General features: G+C 44.0%; 1 protein-coding gene across 9 annotated transcripts in view; it reads right to left on the reverse strand.

The window, feature by feature from the left end:
• Window positions 1-6,911: 6,911 nt before the first annotated feature.
• rasgrp3 (RAS guanyl releasing protein 3 (calcium and DAG-regulated)) overlaps window positions 6,912-18,206 on the reverse strand; it is a 118,039-nt gene continuing 106,744 nt past the window's right edge. For 8 of the 9 annotated variants that reach the window (XM_078229552.1, XM_078229555.1, XM_078229559.1 and 5 more), the window contains 2 exons: window positions 16,604-16,966; window positions 6,912-9,568 (listed from right to left, as the gene is read on the reverse strand). In XM_078229552.1, coding sequence (XP_078085678.1) covers window positions 16,620-16,966 — 347 coding nt within the window. In that variant the 3' untranslated portion in view covers window positions 6,912-9,568; window positions 16,604-16,619. Of the gene's footprint in view, window positions 9,569-14,880; window positions 16,967-18,206 lie in introns of those variants that run through there. The other variant, XM_078229558.1, reaches the window with a different exon arrangement.

Here is an 18,206-nt window from a genome sequence, read left to right on the forward strand (position 1 = left end):
CATACACATTCTTGTGTTGTGATTTCAACGCTAATCTCTCTTCGGTTTAAGCAGACGCATCTGTTGATATGTGCCTGTTGGCTTTATTTATCCGCAGCCGTTGCAGTCACAGTGACCTTTTGAGTAATATAAAGACGTAATTGACATGATTGTATTCTGGATAGGTTACAGACAGGCCATCTCATACACGCAGCTCACTGGAGTTTTTTTGGCAGTTATTGCACACTAGAGGTCACTGTAAGCTGGGAGTAACAGCCCTTGGTCAACATAAGAATTGGTTGCCCATTGGTGCTATTCTCGCTGGGAAGTATTATTTAATTTGCTCTCCTTTCAGTTTCTGCGTCTCGTTTTGAAGAGATCTTTAGCACCAGTTTCTAAGTTGCTCATTTAAATGATTACCTTGGTTAAAACTGTCCCACAGACTTCTCTGTAGGAACCAAAAGCACCCGCAAAAGAGTTTGTCAACCATTAGAATCATCTGTTTGTTTGTATGTAATGTGCTTTTTCAAAAGAAAAAAACTTATAATTTAAATCGAGAATTTAACACTATTTTGCCCAGAAGCAGTGGGGGAAAACTATAAGCTGCTAAGGATATTTAAATAAGCAGAATATAAATATTGTACAGTTTTAAAAGGGCTCAAAAATCTGAACTACATTTAAGTCTAAAGATCACCTGCTAAGATTGTCCGTTAAGACTCGAGCTTGATTTTAGAGATTGACGATGTTTAATCCCACCCGGCTGGAAAAAAACATAATGCAGTGGAACTTAATGTAGATCTAATCTAATGTAGTACAGATAATTGAATAAAAACTCATTTTGTTAATTAACAAGTGTACTTGCATAATTTTATTTGTGTGGGAACTAATTTCCTGCTCAGTACACAGAAATACTTTAGTTAATTGCATCAGAAACTTGTTCAATTTCACCCCCCCCCCCCCCCCCCCCCCCCCGACGCCTTGCGCTGTGACCTGATATCAGCTGGGTGGCTTGTAAGCATGCTGCTGTGTGTAGGTCTGGGCTGGCGGACGGGAAGATCGGCCAACGTTCCCCCCTCAAATTGCAATCCAGCCATTTTTCGGGCACTTTCGGTTTGACGAGGACAGATTCCGGTACGCCGCAATGTGTACACAAATCAAGTGGTTTATCTGTACTTGCTGTGCAGGCTAATACACAAAGAATCTTCACTTAGCAAAGTATGGACTGAGGTAAAGGGGTGGGGGGGGGAACCAGTGCCTTTGGAGCTATACCCTAACATAAGTCAACAAATTGCTACAAAAAATCTAAACCTGGTTATTAAAATGTACATTAGGGGCTATAATTGCATGCTAAGGTGGAGAGGTGAAACCCTTTAGATAAGGGAATCCGACGCACAAGTGAAGTTTTGGAACTTTTAACCCGTGATAACAGTACTATCTCGAATGAAAGATCTTGCCCAGCACCAGCAAGTGATTTGGTTGTGGAATGGCTTCCTGTGATTTTCGTATTCCATTGTGGAAAGAGAGTTTTGTTTCCCCCGATAAAAGTCATTTTTATTTATGTCAGAAGCTACTGAGTAAAGTTAATTGGTGAGATCAGCTATCATGGAGACTGAAGTGCAAAGTTATTTGGAAAGAGAGGTATTGCCTGAATGTGACTAACTGGACAGAACCATCAAAAGACTTTGCCCCCTTGGAACCTGGGTTGATCTTTCCCTGTGACAGTCATTAGCCTTTCCAGGCACCCCTCGGATTTTGTATTTGATTCCTTAGCAAACTATCTAGGTTAAAATAAATGCCCAAATGTCTTAACAAAATACATCTTGGGCAGAATTTTCAGACCCGGCCTGGCACTGGGAGGCCAGCTCTCCAAGCATTACAGGTCTTCCCTGCCTACCTCGATGGGGTGTAACCATAGGCTTTTCTGTCTAGGGCTTACTTATAAACATCGCATGGACATTGCAGTGCCAAACATTGTGCTGAAAGACATTATTTCGCCCCTCATCACAAGTAATCTGCGTTATACTGGAAGCAAGTTCTTTGAATGGAGCAACAGACGATAGCTCTCATGGTTATCAAACCAATCTTAGTATTGTACAATGCCACTCTGACTAAGATATTAATACAAATTTTATTTGTTCATGGAATGTGGGCGTCACTGGCAGGATCAGCATTTAATGTCCATCCCTAATTGCCATTGAACTGAGTTGGGGAGCATGGTGGCACAGTGGTTAGCACTGCTGCCTCACAGCACCAGGGACCCGGGTTCAATTCCCGGCTTGGGTCACTGTCTGTGAAGTCAGCACGTTCTCCCCATGTCTCCGTGGGTTTCCTCCGGGTGCTCCGGTTTCCTCCCACAGTCCAAAGATGTGCTGGTTAGGTGCATTGGCCATGCTAAATTCTCCCTCCGTGTACCCGAACAGGCACCGGAGTGTGGCGACTTGGGGATTTTCATAGTAACTTAATTGTAGTGTTAACGTAAGTCTACTTGAGGTTAATTGATGAACTTTACTGGTTTGCTAGGCCATTTCCGAAGACATTTTAGAGTCGACCACATTGCTGTGTGTCTGGAGTCACACGTAGTCCAGGCCAAATAAGGGCAGCAGATTTCCTTAAGGACATTAGTAAACCGGATGAGGTTTTACGACAATCGCCAAGCCTTCATGGTCTTCTTTAGCTTTATTTCAAATTTCACCATCTGCTGTGATTCGAACCCAGGTTTTCAAAGGACGACCCTGGCTTTCTGGATTTACTGGCTTAGTGACAATGCAACTGCTTCCCCTTGAGGATAGGGTGTGTTTCATTTTAAAAATGTACTCCTACAATTGAATTGATTGGCTCATCCTCAAAGTGCAATGCTGTTCATCTGTTCCGTGTAGGTGGAACACCTGATTGTGTTGGGTGAGAGAGCGAACCGATGTTTTTTGTCCAGTGTGGATTAATTGGTATCATGTATTAGCTGCATTTATAGAAAATACGGAAGAGATATTTTTGAAATATTGCCAAAAAAGAGACAATGTCGAAGCTTTTAGTCTTGCACTCATCAGATTCACAAGAATACTGGATGTAATGAGAATAGCCATTTGCATTGCATGAAAAGTTGCTAAGAGGACTCTACCAATCATAGTCCTCTTGCTAACCAATGAGCATCAGCTTGTGTGGTATAAATTGTTCCCTTTACATTTCTGTCCTGATGAGTGTAAGATTAAAATCTTCGACATGCCTCTCTTTTTCAGCAATACTCAAGTTCTGTACTACTATGAAGTAACAATTTTTAACATAGTTAGTCACCTGTAATATAGTTTCTATAATTGTGCACAGTCCTACACTTGAATTTGGTATTGTCTTTGATTTACACAATTAGATTCTACTTTTGTCAAATTTCAACTACCTTTATAATTGGTGTTTGTATTACAGAAATGTTGCCCTTATCCTAATGCTGTTTCCAAATTAGTCATTTTATTGCATTATATTTGAAAAGCAATAGAAATGCAGAATTTGCATTTGTAATACCGAAATATTAATACTCGAGTACACCATTTTGAATTGGGGCCCATCAACTCAAAAACCAAGCATCATGAACACCCTGCTTTGGACTTTCATGGCTTTGAGGATGAGGCATTCATGGAACAGTCCTGGGCGCTCACTGCCACACCATACAATGACAATAGCTGTGACTTTTGTTACTGTTACCTGCAGCAAAAGATGGATTTTATTTAAATCGTCATTTTGATGTGTATTTTTCCACGCGCTTTTGGATGAAGTAAGTGCCTTTTTGTAGTAGTAAGAATTGCTTTTAATTCTATCTTCATGTATAATATCTTGGGCCATTTTACTGCGTTAGTGGTTCTCTATAAATGCAAGTTGTACTGATAAGGGGGAGATTTTTCTGTCCATTTAATTTAGCTTTTACCTTTGCAAGTGTAAAATGAGCACTGTCCCATTTGTGTACAATGAGTAATGTGGGAAGGCCAGTGATAACTGCAACAACATCGATGTTTAGCTTTAGGAAGAGAACTAAGATAAATGTAATTAAATGTATAAATAGTTGAAACAGAGGAATATGCATGGCAATGGGAGTAGTTCTGGATTACTGTAAGGGCCAGCAATGGACACTCTGTGCTTTAAATTGTCTCAAAACCTGGGATTTCTTGTCGATTCATGGGGTGGCACAGTGGTTAGCACTGCTGCCTCACGAATCCAGGGTCCCAGGTTCAACTCCGGCCTCGGGTCACTGTCTGTGCGGTGTTTGCACTTTCTCCCTGTGTCTGCATGGGTTTCCTCCGGGTGCTCCAGTTTCCTCCCACAGTCCAAAGATGTGTGGGTTAGGTTTATTGGCCATGCTAAATTGACCCTAGTGTCAGGGGGATTAGCAGGGTAAATGCGTGGGGTCTGGGTGAGATTGTGGTCAGTACAGACTCGATGGGTCTTCTGTGCTGTAGGAATTCTATGGGACTTCCAGTCCTGATCAATAATCTCTTGATTCATGTTGTGGATATTATGTTGATTGGAAATGGTTGATTTAATGTGGTATCAAAACATAGATTATTTATTTTTAATTATAATCGCGATTGTCCTGACTCACAACTTTGTTCCCCTCTCTCTCATCTTTCGCTTGACCAACGTCTACAATGAAACTCCCAATAAGTTGTGATAACCGTTTAGCGGAATCCTGGTTTCACAGAACTGTGAGCATGAATGTCAAAAGCGCAATCTCGGAGCATTTGCAGTGTGAGATGTCCAAATGGTCACTTTACCTGGGAGTCTGTAAATTTCAAATATAGAATGCTAAAACTCCTGTAAATTTATTCAAAACAGTTCACCAATGTGTTGTATTCTAAAATTGACAACACCATTGATTCCAAATGATCTTTGCAACGTTCAAAGCAAACCTCGGAACTTCATAAAACTGAAATGCCATAGGAATTCGGGGTGGTATTTCTGTCGAGGTGGGGCAGCACGATAGCACAGTGGTTAGCACTACTGCTTCATTGCCAGGGACCCAGGTTCAATTCCGACCTTGGGTCACCATCTGCGCAGAGTCTGCCGTGTCTGTGTGCATTTTCTCTGAGTGCTCTGGTTTCCTCCCACAGTCCGAAAGACAAAGAACAAAGAAAATTACAGCACAGGAACAGGCCCTTCAGCCCTCCCGGCCTGCACCGACCATGCTGCCCGACTTAACTAAAACCCCCTACCCTTCCGGGGACCATATCCCTCTATCCCCATCCTAGTCATGTATTTGTCAAGATGCCCCTTAAAAGTCACTACCGTATCCGCTTCCACTACCTCCCCCGGTAACGAGTTCCAGGCACCCACTACTCTCTGTGTAAAAAAATATCTGCCTCGTACATCTCCTTTAAACCTTGCCCCTCGCACCTTAAAGCTGTGCCCCCCTAGTAATTAACTCTTACACCCTGGGAAAAAGCTTCTGACTATCCACTCTATCCATGCCTCTCATAATCTTGTAGATTCCTATCAGGTCTCCCCTCAACCTCCGTCATTCCAGTGAAAACAAACCAAGTTTTTCCAACCTCTCCTCATAGCTAATGCCCTCCATACCGGGCAATATCCTAGTTAATCTTTTCTGTACCCTCTCCAAAGCCTCCCCATCTTTCTGGTAGTGTGGCGACCAGAATTGAACACTATTCCAAGTGCGGCCTAACTAAGGTTCTATAAAGCTGCAACATGACTTGCCAATTTTTAATCTCAATACCCCGGCCGATGAAGGCAAGCATGCCATATGCCTTCTTGACTACCTTCTCCACCTGCATTGCCACTTTCAGTGACCTGTGTACCTGTACACCAGATCCCTTTGCCTATCAATACTCCTAAGGGTTCTGCCATTTACTGCATATTTCCTATCTGTATTAGATCTTCCAGAATGCATTACTTCACATTTGTCCGGATTAATCTCCATCTGCCATCTCACTGCCCAAGTCTCCAACTGATCTATATCCTCTGATGGTCCTCATCGCTATCCGCAAATCCACCAACCTTTGTGTCGTCAAAGAACAAAGAACAATACAGCACAGGAACAGGCCCTTCGGCCCTCCAAGCCCGCGCCGCTCCCCGGTCCAGGATTGAATCCAGGATCCCCGCCCAATTTTCCAGCCTATCTACATACCAATATCCTATCCACCGAGCTGTCCCTCAGAGCTACGATGCTTTGTTCATCACAACCTATTAACTCACCCCCACCCCCCCATTCCAGACCATGTGATCTCCAGGGAGAGGCGAAAACCCAGAGTGAAAACCCCAGGGCCAATATGGGGAAAAAGAATCTGGGAAATTCCTCTCCGACCCCCTGAGGCGATCGAAACGAGTCCAGGAGATCACAATGGCCCTGATCGGAAAATGCTTCCCAACCCTAGTCATTTCCACTTCCACGAACACCATATGAATTCCCTGCCCCCGAGACAGGTTCCGCTCGCTTACTAATCAAACCAGTTACATTTTCCTCCAAATCATTTATATATTACAAACAGCAAAGGTCCCAGCACTGATCCCTGAGGAACGCCACTTGTCACAGCAAGACATGCTGGTTAGGTGCATTGGCCATGCTAAATTCTCCCTCAGCGTGCCCGAACAGGTGTCAGAGTGTTGCGACTAGGGGATTTTCACAGTAACTTCATTACAGTGTTAATGTTAGCCTACTTGTGACACTAATAAATGAACTTTAAACTTAAACTTAGAATTCAGTGATGGGTAAGTCATTCGAGTTGAACTGACTGCATTTGTGTTGTGTGTCCAAATTCTTCTGGGAATGTATATACACAGTAGCACGAGCGCATATTGCAAAGGAATCTTAAATATTGTGATTTAATTCTAGTGCTTGATGGTTGAATGCGTGTGCTGGGCCATGGAGTATTTTTACCACCCATGTCGAGCACTTGCATAACATAAATCAGAAGTGAAGAGCCTACAAGGAGCCATCAGAAGATGATCCAAACTTTTATTTCACAAAGCACCCTTGAACCTGGCAAAGAACCAAAATTGTTCTCCCGTCATCTGGACTTGATTTTAATTCCAGGTGCTCGTGAGTTGAAAGACCAATCTGCTGATCCACTGCACCCAGTCTCACTGGGAGGTGACCTTGAGTTTTTTAAAGTAACTTCTTAAAAAGCTGCCCGCTTCACAATTGGGTGTGCCTGCACAATGAGTTTTAACAGCTTGCAAACAGGACTCTGGGTTAAACACTCTGTCAAAGCAAACCTTGGTGGGATCTGATATCAATTGTGCTGAGGTGTAAGTGCAATGATTCATATGCTGGTTGTATCTTCAGGTTCAAGGACCCTCACTGCCCGTGAGACCGAGCCATATAAATCTAGTGAGTGCATATCAGATGAACTAACCTTTCATCAACTTGCACATAATTCACCAATAGGTTTTATTGCATTACAAATACTGAATGGGCTTCTTGTAAAAGCTTAGACAAAGAAGTTCCACTTGGGGCACACTCAGCCGTAGCTGATCACAGACTAAGGATGGAGTGTTTCAATGCAGAAGTCTAAACCAGTAAGTTTCAGGTTGTTGAACTGCTAAAATTCATAATCAACTTGAGTAACTTAAGAATTTGTAAGGCATAGTGAGTAAGAAAGAAATCACTTTGGCTCTGTGGAATTTTACAGAAATGCAATGTTTGTTGATTAAAGGGATGCTCCAGTGGTTTGATATAAATGGACCTGATTTCTGCCCTGTCTCACTGTAGACTTGCATTGAAAAAAAACTTGGCTGAATTATCTTGAATTATCTGGAAACCTATGGAACCTATAGTTGCTTTCACCATTGCACCAATCACAAAATTGTTACGGTGCCGAAGAAGGCCATTTGGCCCACCGTATCTGCACCAGCTCTCCAGATGAATCTCGTGATTTAGTGCCATTTCCCCTGCCTTTTCTCCCGTACCCCTGCACATTGTTTCTATTCAAGTAGTCATCTAATGCCCTCTTGAATGCTTCGATTGAACCTGCCTCCACCACACTTCCAGGCAGTGCATTCCAGACCCAAACCACTCGCTGTGTGAAAAAGGGTTTTTGTCACATCGCGTTTGCTTCTTTTGTAAACCTCTCATTCGCAATAGTTTCTCTCTTTCTACTCTGTCCAGCCCCCTCATTATTTTGAATATCTCTATCAAATCTCCTCTTAGCCTCTTTCTCTCCAAAGAGAACAGTCCCAACCGCTCCGATCTATCCTCATAACTGAAGTTTCTCATCCCTGCAACCATTCTTATAAACCTCTTCTGCACTCTCTCCAAAGTATTCACATCCTTATAATATGGTGTCCAGAAATGTACACAATATTCCAGCTGAGGTCTAACTGGTGTCTTGTACAAGTTCAGCATAACCTTGCTCTTGTACTCTTTGCCCCTATTAATAAAGCCCAGAATACTATATGCTTTATTAACAGCTGTTTCCATCTGTCCTACCACCTTTGATAATCCATGCACATATACACCCAAGGTCCCTCTACTCCCGCACCCCCATAAGAATTGAGTTCCCAACCAATCGGCAGCACCTTTTTCTCCTGTGGTATAAATTGAGTGTTTGAAATTTGGCATTTGTGTGTGTCCTGCTAAGTGCAAGCTGAAAAGTTTCGGTAACCTCTATTTTATTTGGCAGTATTCGAGTACTGTAGTGGCAGTTTAAAAATAGAAATGCTAGTCCCGCTTCCAAGTGACTAGGTTGGGTGTGTTGAGATTGTGGGAGAACCGCTCTTTGACACAGCCTTTGCTTCCATTACTGAGATTGTGCACAGTGTTGATTCTGGCATAAAGCCGGGCTACTGTGCAAGATGTAAAGTTATTGATCTGCATTTAATGCACTGGGATTTTTTTTAACGCATCCTCAGAATGGCTGATGTTTGAGCACAATTGGTCCAGTATATGTTGGGTTTTTCTGGAATTTCCCATAGTGGTGCAGATATTCCCATTTCCACGGTTAACTCGACCCAAGTCTTATCCATTCTTGATTTGTACCAGTCCAGCGTTGCAATTTTAAACTGCGAGGAATGGCTTGTTTCCTCTGCAGACCAGTTCCCCCTTTGCATCTACTCGAAGTATCAAAAGGACCACAACCAGAACTGTCGGGCATGGCTTTAATCTGCCTCTGAAACCCCATTTTACCCCGAGTTAGTATTGAGCCCGCTCTCGTGACGTGAATTGCTAAAGAAGTATGCAGCTTGTAAAATTAACTCCCACAGATTTGGTGCATTTTCTTTGTTGGCAACCACGCTAATTGGGTTAGATTGAATGCTGTCCATCTCTGCTTGCGGTTTCTGGTTTTTTGTTTAAACTCGCAGACCAGTCCTCCTTCCCGGATGAATAAATAATAATTCCAATAGCTTCTGCATTTGGATCTTCCTTTGCTCAAGGTAGCAGGTGTGGAAAGTTCCCTGGATTTCTGAGACTGTCAAAAATTATATAAGCTACCTTATTTTCACAAATCCTTTCTTCATGGGGAATAATTTACATCAGGCAGCAGGTAAAAACTGTCTTGCGCACATATAGGGGCAACAATGGAAAGATTCTCTCCTGTTGGGTGCCTGGAAGCTTTTGTATTCAGTGTTGTGGATAGTTCAAAGGTAGTCTGTCTGTCTGATAGAGAAAAAAACAACAATGAGTAAGTGTGTTTGTTTAAAAATAAATTGTTCAAATTATAGAGAGGTGAAGCACCATTTACCTGTGTTGTGTTTGAACCAGGAACCTGCAAAGCTAGAGCAGTTGTATCTAGTCTGTGGCATCATCCTCTCCACAAACTAAATTCAACTCCGCTGTGTTAGTTTGAGTGTGAGCTGTTTTTGACTGTCAGTGGACCCTATTTCTCCAAAATAAAAGCAAGATACTGCCGATGCGGGAAAATCTGAAACAAAAACAGAAATGCTGGAAAATCTCAGCAGGTCTAGCAGCATTTGTGGAGAGAGAGAGAGAGAAAACGAACTATCGTTTCGAGTCCGTATGACTTCTTCAGAGATCTGAACCCGCACATCTTTGGACTCGAAGTGTTAACTCTCCCTCCACAGGTGTTGTCAGACCTGCTGAGATTTTCCAGCATTTCCGTTTCTGATCCTATTTTGTCAGCATTGAGTACGTTTTTTACTTCACAGGGTGCGAACCAATGCTTTGCTTTCGCCAAGCTTGCTTTTATTTGATTCCCCCATCCCACATTATGAGAGGTCACACAACACCAAGTTATTGGAAATCACAAGCTTTCAGAGTGCTACTCCTTCGTCAGGTGAAGTCACTCCAGGTGGCCCAGTGGTTAACACTGCTGCCTCACAGCACTAGGGACCTTGGTTCAATTCTAGGCTCAGGTCACTGTCTGGGTGGAGTTTGCACATTCTCCCCGTGTCTGCGTGGGTTTCCTCCGGGTGCTCTGGTTTCCTCCCACAGTCCAACAAGGTGCAGGTTAGGTTGATTGGTCATGTTAAATTGACCCTAGTGTCAGGGGGATTAGCAGAGTAAATGGCAATAGGACCTGGCTAAGATTGTGGTTGGTGCAGTCTCGATGGGCCGAAAGGCCTCCTTATGCACTGTAGGGATTCTATCATGATGATTTTCTATGATGATCTTGTCCACCCCAGTCCAACACTGGCATCTCCACATCATCCCACATAATACAGCAGAAATGTCTTGGCATGGATACATAATACAGGCTGATACTCCCGTGCTGGACGCAAGGAGTGATGCTTAAAGAGGTAAGACCCCTTTCTATAGATCAATTGTATGTTAAAGACCGTGGGATGATTTGAAGAAAAAATGAGATGTATTTTCCCAACATCTACTTTGAAAGTGATCTATATTAAACCTGCGCTTTACCTTGAAAACTACACACTTATTGGGAAGCAATTATAACTTTGAAGAATGCAACTGTTGGAAGACTTTGGTGGAACAGACTCTACAAGCAGTTTTACATTAACACTGCAATGCAGTTGCTGTGAAAATCCCCTAGTTGCCACACTCCAATGCTTGTTCGGGTACACTGAGGCAGAATTCAGCATAGCCAATTCCACCTACCAGCATGTCTTTCGGACAATGGGAGGAAACTGGAGCACCCGGAGGAAATCCATGCAGACATGGGGAGAATGTGCAGACTCCACACACACACACACAGTGACCCAAGCTAGAAATCTAACTCTGCTCTCTGGTGCTGTGAGGAAGCAGTGCTAACCACTGCGCCACCCTGTTTTATCTCATGTATTTAACATATTAACTTTCACTTGAATTAGATGCACAAAGCATTTGTCACCCAGCACGAGAAAAAGGTTGCTGTCACAATAGAAGATGAGGTTGGTTACAATCCACCAACTGTTAATGCTACTTAACCATTTATCCAACCACTGTATTTTCTTCCTGACTTATAATGAGTGGTGAATCTATGGAATTCATTGCCATAGAAGGCTGTGGAGGCCAGGTCATTGAGTGTATCTAAGACAGAGATAGACAGGTCTTGATTGGTAAGGGCATCAAAGGTTATGGGGAAAAGGTGGAAGAATGGGGTTGAGAACCATGATAAGTCCCCAGAACATTCGCTGAGTTTCTGGATTAATAGTCTAGGGATAATACCACTAGGTCATCTCCTTCCCCATAGATCATCTTGTACAATGACCAGGGAAAATCAAATGTGGAGGATCGCTGGCAGGCTGGAAATAGGGCAGCTTGAACATCTTACAGTGGAATTATTGCAAATTGATGGCAGGCTTGTGTTTTGCTGTGGTATCAGTGGGAGGAGACTGGGCAGGTACAGTTCCAGATTTTGAACAAATCGCCAAAATATTCCAGTACCATGTGCCCTGTCAACAGGACATGTGAAATCCTCGGTTCTATCTTCACTCCAGAAGTATGCTGACTTGTTTTCTCTTTCTGGTTCGATAACACTAGTGTCCCGATTAGTGAGTTGTCACTGACAATGTGGCAGCTTACAGACATTACACAGTTCAGTGGCAGAAAAGGGGAAGTGATGGCCTAGTGGTATTATCGCCAGACTATTCATTCAGAACCTCAGCTCATGTTCTAGGGACTGGGTTCAAATCCCGCCACAGTAGATGGTGAAATTTAAATTCAATTTTAAAAAAAGTTTTTATTTCTTAGTCACAAGTAAGGCTTACATTAACACTGCAATGAAGTTACTGTGAAATTCCCCTAGTCGCCACATTCCGACAGCCGTTTTGGGTCAATGCACCGAACCAGCATGTCTTTCAGACAGAGAGAAAACCGGAGCATCAGGAAGAAACCCACGCAGACACAAGGAGAACGTGCAAACTCTGCACAGACAATGACCCAAGCCGGGAATCAAACCCAGGTCCCTGGCACTGTGAGGCAGCAGTGCTAACCACTGTGCTGCCCCCTTCTAATTTAGGAGAGTTAGGGCTATGATTGTTGGGGACTGAGTACAGGGAACTTTTTTTTCCCCGTGCATTTTGATGTTGGAATGCTTAATACTGGTTACCTGCACTGGGAAAGAATCTGGCTTTTCCCAGCACAAACACTCCTCACCTCATAAGCATGAAGATGTTTATAAAAACACATGAAAGATCCCAAAGCTCTGTGAGTGAAGAGAGATAAGACATCACTTACAGCAAGAAGGATCAGCTTTATAACCTAGCCACTAAAGTATGATGAGTGTCACTTGACCTGGGGCTGTCCATTCCAGAGTTCTGCTGAGTAGGTAAGGAGGTTGATGAATTTCCCACTGCTGTGTTTCTTATTACTGATGCTTGGGCTACTTTCCTCAGTCGGTTACTGAGCAACCGGCCGCGTGTTTCACAGGGGCGGGAGGCGGTCCTGACATTAGCTGGCAGCTGGATCTTTTGTTCCTGCAGTTCTTTCCCGTTGATTGCCCCCCTTGTCATCGGGAAACATGCGGCAAGGGCGTGCCATTGGCGGGACCGGAAGATCCTGCCAGTGTGGACAGCTGGAAAGTTCTCGCCCGTGTGCCTGTTTGGAACTGGGTTGCTTTCTGGCGTGCTGCAGCCAAGGCCAATCTCCCAGCTCAAGGTGGCCATTCTCTTCAAGCAACCTGGCGCTGGCGAGGCAGGCTTGAAGGTCCTCGTGGCCTACTCCTGCTTCTATATCTTGTGCTCCTGCGAACCCCTCTCTCGTTAGCCAGTGTAACCTGGTTGGGGTAGGAAATATAAGAACTAGGAGCAGGAGGAGGCCATTTGGCCCCTCGAGCCTGCTCCACCATTCAATAAGATCACGGCTGATCTTTTCATGGACTCAGCTCCACCATAACCCTTAATTCCTTTACTGTTCAAAAATCTATCTTTGCCTTAAAAACATTCAAGGAGGCAGCCTCAACTGTTTAACTGGGCAGGGAATTCCACAGATTCACAAGGCTTGAGTGAATAAGTTCCTTCTCAACTCAGTCCTAAATCTGCTCCCCCTTATTTTGAGATTATGCCCCTTAGTTCTGGTTTCACTCGCCAATGGAAACAAGCTCCCTGCTTCTACCTTATCTATTCCCTTCATAATTTTATATGTTTCTATAAAAATCCCCCCTCATTCCAATGAGTATAGTCCCAGTCCACTCAGTCTCTCCTCATAAGAAAGGAAAAGCCCTCGTACTGAGCCTCCCTCCCCTCTGCCCCACCCACCCCTGGCAGACACCATTCCTACAATTTTCCCCATCACATCCTGAGCCAAGACTCAACCTGGGAGCTTCAGAGGCAGGGACATTTTCCACTCCACACGAGATCTCAAATAATGGGCAAGAATATTGTAACTCTCTGTAAATAACAAGAATGCAATGTGTACAGAAGTTGGAAAATACATCACTTTGATAGCAGTGAGAGCAAGGAACACTGTACACTCACGTCCAATCTTAAAGTGCTATCTCACCTTGCTGTAGCTGGCCATCGATGCACCAAGCAAAGCAGGCAAATCCATTGTTACGTTCCTAAAAATGTTCCTGTACATTTTTTCTCTGCAGTGTTGCAACAGGTACTGCATCAATCCCACTCCTCTCTCCCCAAAGGTCATGTGTGACAGCAGAAAGGCTGATTGAATTCCATCTAAATCACCTGAAGACCCCTAACCTGGGGGAGCAATGTCAGTCTGGCTCAGCTGTAGACATGGAGCAGGCACTGTGCTCACACCATAAGACATAGGAGCAGAAGTAGACCATTTAGCCCATCGAGTCTGCTCAGCTACTCAATGAGATCATGACTGATCTGATAGAAAAATCCTCAACCCCACTTCCCCACCTTGTCCCCATAACCCTTGATTCCCTTACTGATTAAACATCTGTCTATCTCAGCCTTGCAGCAGAGAGCAAATTCTGCCCAGTACCTTTTTAGTTCAACTTAATCCAGGGAGATTCTCCCAGTTGGTGCTAAATAAAACAACAGCTCAAGAATGGGGGCGACACAGTGGTTAGCACTGCTGCCTCACAGCTCCAGGGACCTGGGTTCAATTCCTGACTTGGATCACTGTCTGTGTGGAGTTTGCACATTCTCCCCATATCTGTGTGGATTTCCTCCAAGTGCTCCAGTTTCCTCCCACAATCCAAAGACGTGCGAGTTAGGTTGATTGGATATGCTAAATTAATCCTTAGTGTCCCCAGGATATGATAGGTTAGAGATTAACAGGGTAACTCAGTGGAGATAGGGCCTGGGTGGGATTGTTGTCAATGCAGACGCGATGGGCCAAATGGCCTCTTTCTGCACTGTAGGGTTTCTACGATTCTATGAATAGATTGGCTTCCCGGATAGTGTCAAATTGTGTTTTTGATTTGATTTATTGTCACGTGTTAGCATACAGTGAAAAGTATTGTTTCTTGCACGCTATACAGACTAGGCGTACTGTTCAAAGAGAAGGAAGCCAGAGAGTGCAGAATGTAGTGTTACGGTCACAGCCAGGGTACGGAGAAAGATCAACTTAATGCGAGGTAGGTCCATTCAAAAGTCTGATGGCAGCAGGGCAGAAGTTGTTCTTGAGTCAGTTGGTACGTGACCTCAGACTTTTGTATCTTTTTCCTGACAGAAGGTAGTGGAAGAGAGAATGTCCGGGGTGCGCGGGGTCCTTAATTATGGTGGCTGCTTTGCCGAGGCAGCGGGAAGTGTATACAGAGTCAATGGATGGGAGGCTGGTTTGTGTGATGGATTGGGCTACATTGGGTGGCTCCAGGAATATCATTGTATAGGTCCGAGGCAGGAACTATACCTCATTTCTCTCCTGAGCACACTGACCTGAGTGATGTTACATTGCCTGGTGCTGACTGCCTGAACATTAACGGAATGGAAATGTCACAGAAAATGCACACCGACCCAGGTTACCACTAGGGACACCATCAATAAAACCTTAGACTACAGAGAATCACAAAGAATTGCAACGCCCCTTATCAACAAATCCCTCAGAACTGTAAAGGAGCTTTTTGCCCCATTGCCTCAGTGTCCAGAATAATCCATGCACAAGTGTTTGACTGATACCTCTGACAGTCTGGAGGTTGAGAATAGTTTACTGTAACTATTTAGAATGTGCCTAAAAATATAACAATTTCACTTTAAACGTGATATTGTTTAAAGTTTTATTTGTCACAAAATGCTGTAAGCATCCCCTGGAATATCATAATCTGCAGGGGGTTTTTACCCCCCAGAAAGATTACCTCAGAAAAAGATGCAGAGATAATGCATGTGCTTCAAATTTTAAAAAATGATAAATTCCAGTTACTTTCAATGGAAAAGCTAAATAGAAAATCAAAGATGGCAGCCACAAGGATGAAACCCCAATCAAAGATGGCAGCTACAAGGACCAAAACCCATACAAAGATGGCAGCCAGCCACAAGGCTGAAAACCCCAAATAGAAAATAAAAATGTCAGCCACAATGATTTCCCAATTTGGGGAGTTTCCTGGTTGACCTTGCTTTTTATTGCTAGCATTTGCTGGGTTGCCCATGAGATTCTCATTGACATTTATGTATGCACCTTTGTATGGTGCTTTGCCTGCGTGTTGAATTGTGATTATAGAATTCTTATTGTGCAGGAGGTCACTCAGCCCATTGAGCCCACACTGACAACAATCCCACCCAGGCCCTGCCCCTCCATGTATTAACCCTGCTACCCCCTGACACTAAAGGGCAATTTAACATGGCAAATCCACCTAACCCGCACACCTTTGGACTGTGGGAGGAAACCTGAGCACCCGGAGGAAACCCATGCAGACATGAGGAGAACGTGCAGACTCCACACAAACAGAGAGTGACCCGAGGCCGGAATTGAACCCAGGTCCCTAGCGCTGTGAGGCAGAAATGCTAACCACTGTGCTACCGTGCCATTTGCTGTTCTGTGGCTATGGAATGTAAAATTTGAGCAGTATGATGTTTGCATTACATTTCAGGGGGACAGGGCAGAGGTTTGATGGGCAGAGGCATGTCAAGCCTGGAAGATTTTGAGAGAGAAAACAAATGCTGGAACAATAGGAATGGCATTTTATACAAATGCTTTATCACTTTAATGAGGTTTGAGAAATGTACTTTATGAAAAATGACAAATAGACAAATACACAAAGCAGTTACACATCAATGATTAAATAAACCATCTACAATAACCTGGACTTCACAAACTTTAGTAGCTCTGGTCAGTTATTCATTCTGAACCCACTTGGGGGCGGTATTGAGTTAGCTCGGTGTTTACCTCAAGTTGAGCACGCTCATTGATCTTCATCCGTATCCGTCCCGTTCTGCAATGGCTCCTGCCCCTCCTCCGTTTTGACACACGTGCTGACTTTCTCATTTTCCCACTTGGCAAAGCCCCTGTCCTTTCCCCCCTTTCCCTGTAATTTCGACTTCATTTTGGGGAAGGTGTGCGAACCCGAGTCGCCAGCGGCCCACCCGCTCTCCTGCCACAGGGGCTCTGTCTGTGTGGCCTGGCTGGCCGTGGCTCTCTGTAAGCGCACCGAGATCTTCTGGGCTGAGCCCGTCATTAGTGTGATGGACCTGCCGTCAATGGCCTGGCTCCTGGTGCTGTGCGGGAAATTAAACACGGCTCCGTCTTGAACTGCGAACGAAGAAAAGAAGATGCAGATTGATAATCACCAAGAGGGACTCACCAAAGTCCATCCACCTGGGGTAATGAAGATCGAGGAGGGACATAATCCATGGGTGAAACATCAAGGAGCATGAAATACAGCGAGAGAAACTTATTCATGCTAAACTGTGAGCTCAAAACCAAAAGGACACAATAACTAGGGTACATAGGTTTAAGGTTCTGGGTGATAGATGCAGGAAGAACGTGAGGAAGAACGTTTATACATAGTCAATGATATTGGCCTGAAAAGTGTTGCCTGTAAGAGTGGTGGAAGTAAGGATGATTTAGAAATGAAATTGGATGGCCACTGAAAGAAAGAAGCTTGCAGGGATACAGGGGCAGAGCAGGGGAATAAGACTGTTGGAATGTTCTTCAGAGAGCTGGTATGGACTCAATGGGCTGAATGGCCTCCTTCTGTACTGTAACGACTCGGAAATGAAGAAAGAATAGGAGAATCTTACACACACACACACGCACTCGTCGAAACATGAATCTAAGGCCGGAATTCTCCTGTCCCACTCGCCACCATAATCCCAAGCCAGCGGACAATGGAAATATCCATTGACCTCAGGCAGGATTTTACAGTTTCGGGTGAGCAAAGCCGTAAAATCCCACCCTAATTCTCAGCAATGGCCACTGCTCACGTCTCAATTATCACCGTCACAAAATAACCAACTGCGTATCTGACTAATAACAGGGTCGATGGTGACATTAGCAACTCCGGATAAATGATGATCTAACACCTGACATTTGAGGAAAAATGCCTGGGGATAAAGGAATGTGGCACAAAGCCAATGCCTCGCTCCATCCCTCCCAACACTGACTTCATCAGAAGCATTTGCAATGGGTTATGCAAATCAGGACTTGATCTAATGTCTCACATCAGACGTCAGCCTAGACTGTGAACTGGTCTTTTTTTTTATAAAACTTGCTGAACACTCATCCGTCAAAGTGACAGGATGATTCATCCTGAATATACTGCACAATGATACTGAGATAATGGAAATGTTTTACTGCCTCAGAATCCTACAACCATCTCCTCAAAGATTTGGTTCTCCAAATAACTCAGTCGCTGTCAATAATGTTGGCACAATTATACTGTAGTTTTTAATGTTAACAACAGGTTGACTGTCCTGTCATTCTGTTCTGTGGCTGCCATGTGCGGGTAGAGATCTGCTTTGATCTCATAGAATCTGGTGCCAGCAGTGTA

The sequence above is a fragment of the Mustelus asterias genome, chromosome 15 (assembly GCF_964213995.1).
Source record: "Mustelus asterias chromosome 15, sMusAst1.hap1.1, whole genome shotgun sequence".
Classification (NCBI taxonomy): Eukaryota; Metazoa; Chordata; class Chondrichthyes; order Carcharhiniformes; family Triakidae; genus Mustelus; species Mustelus asterias.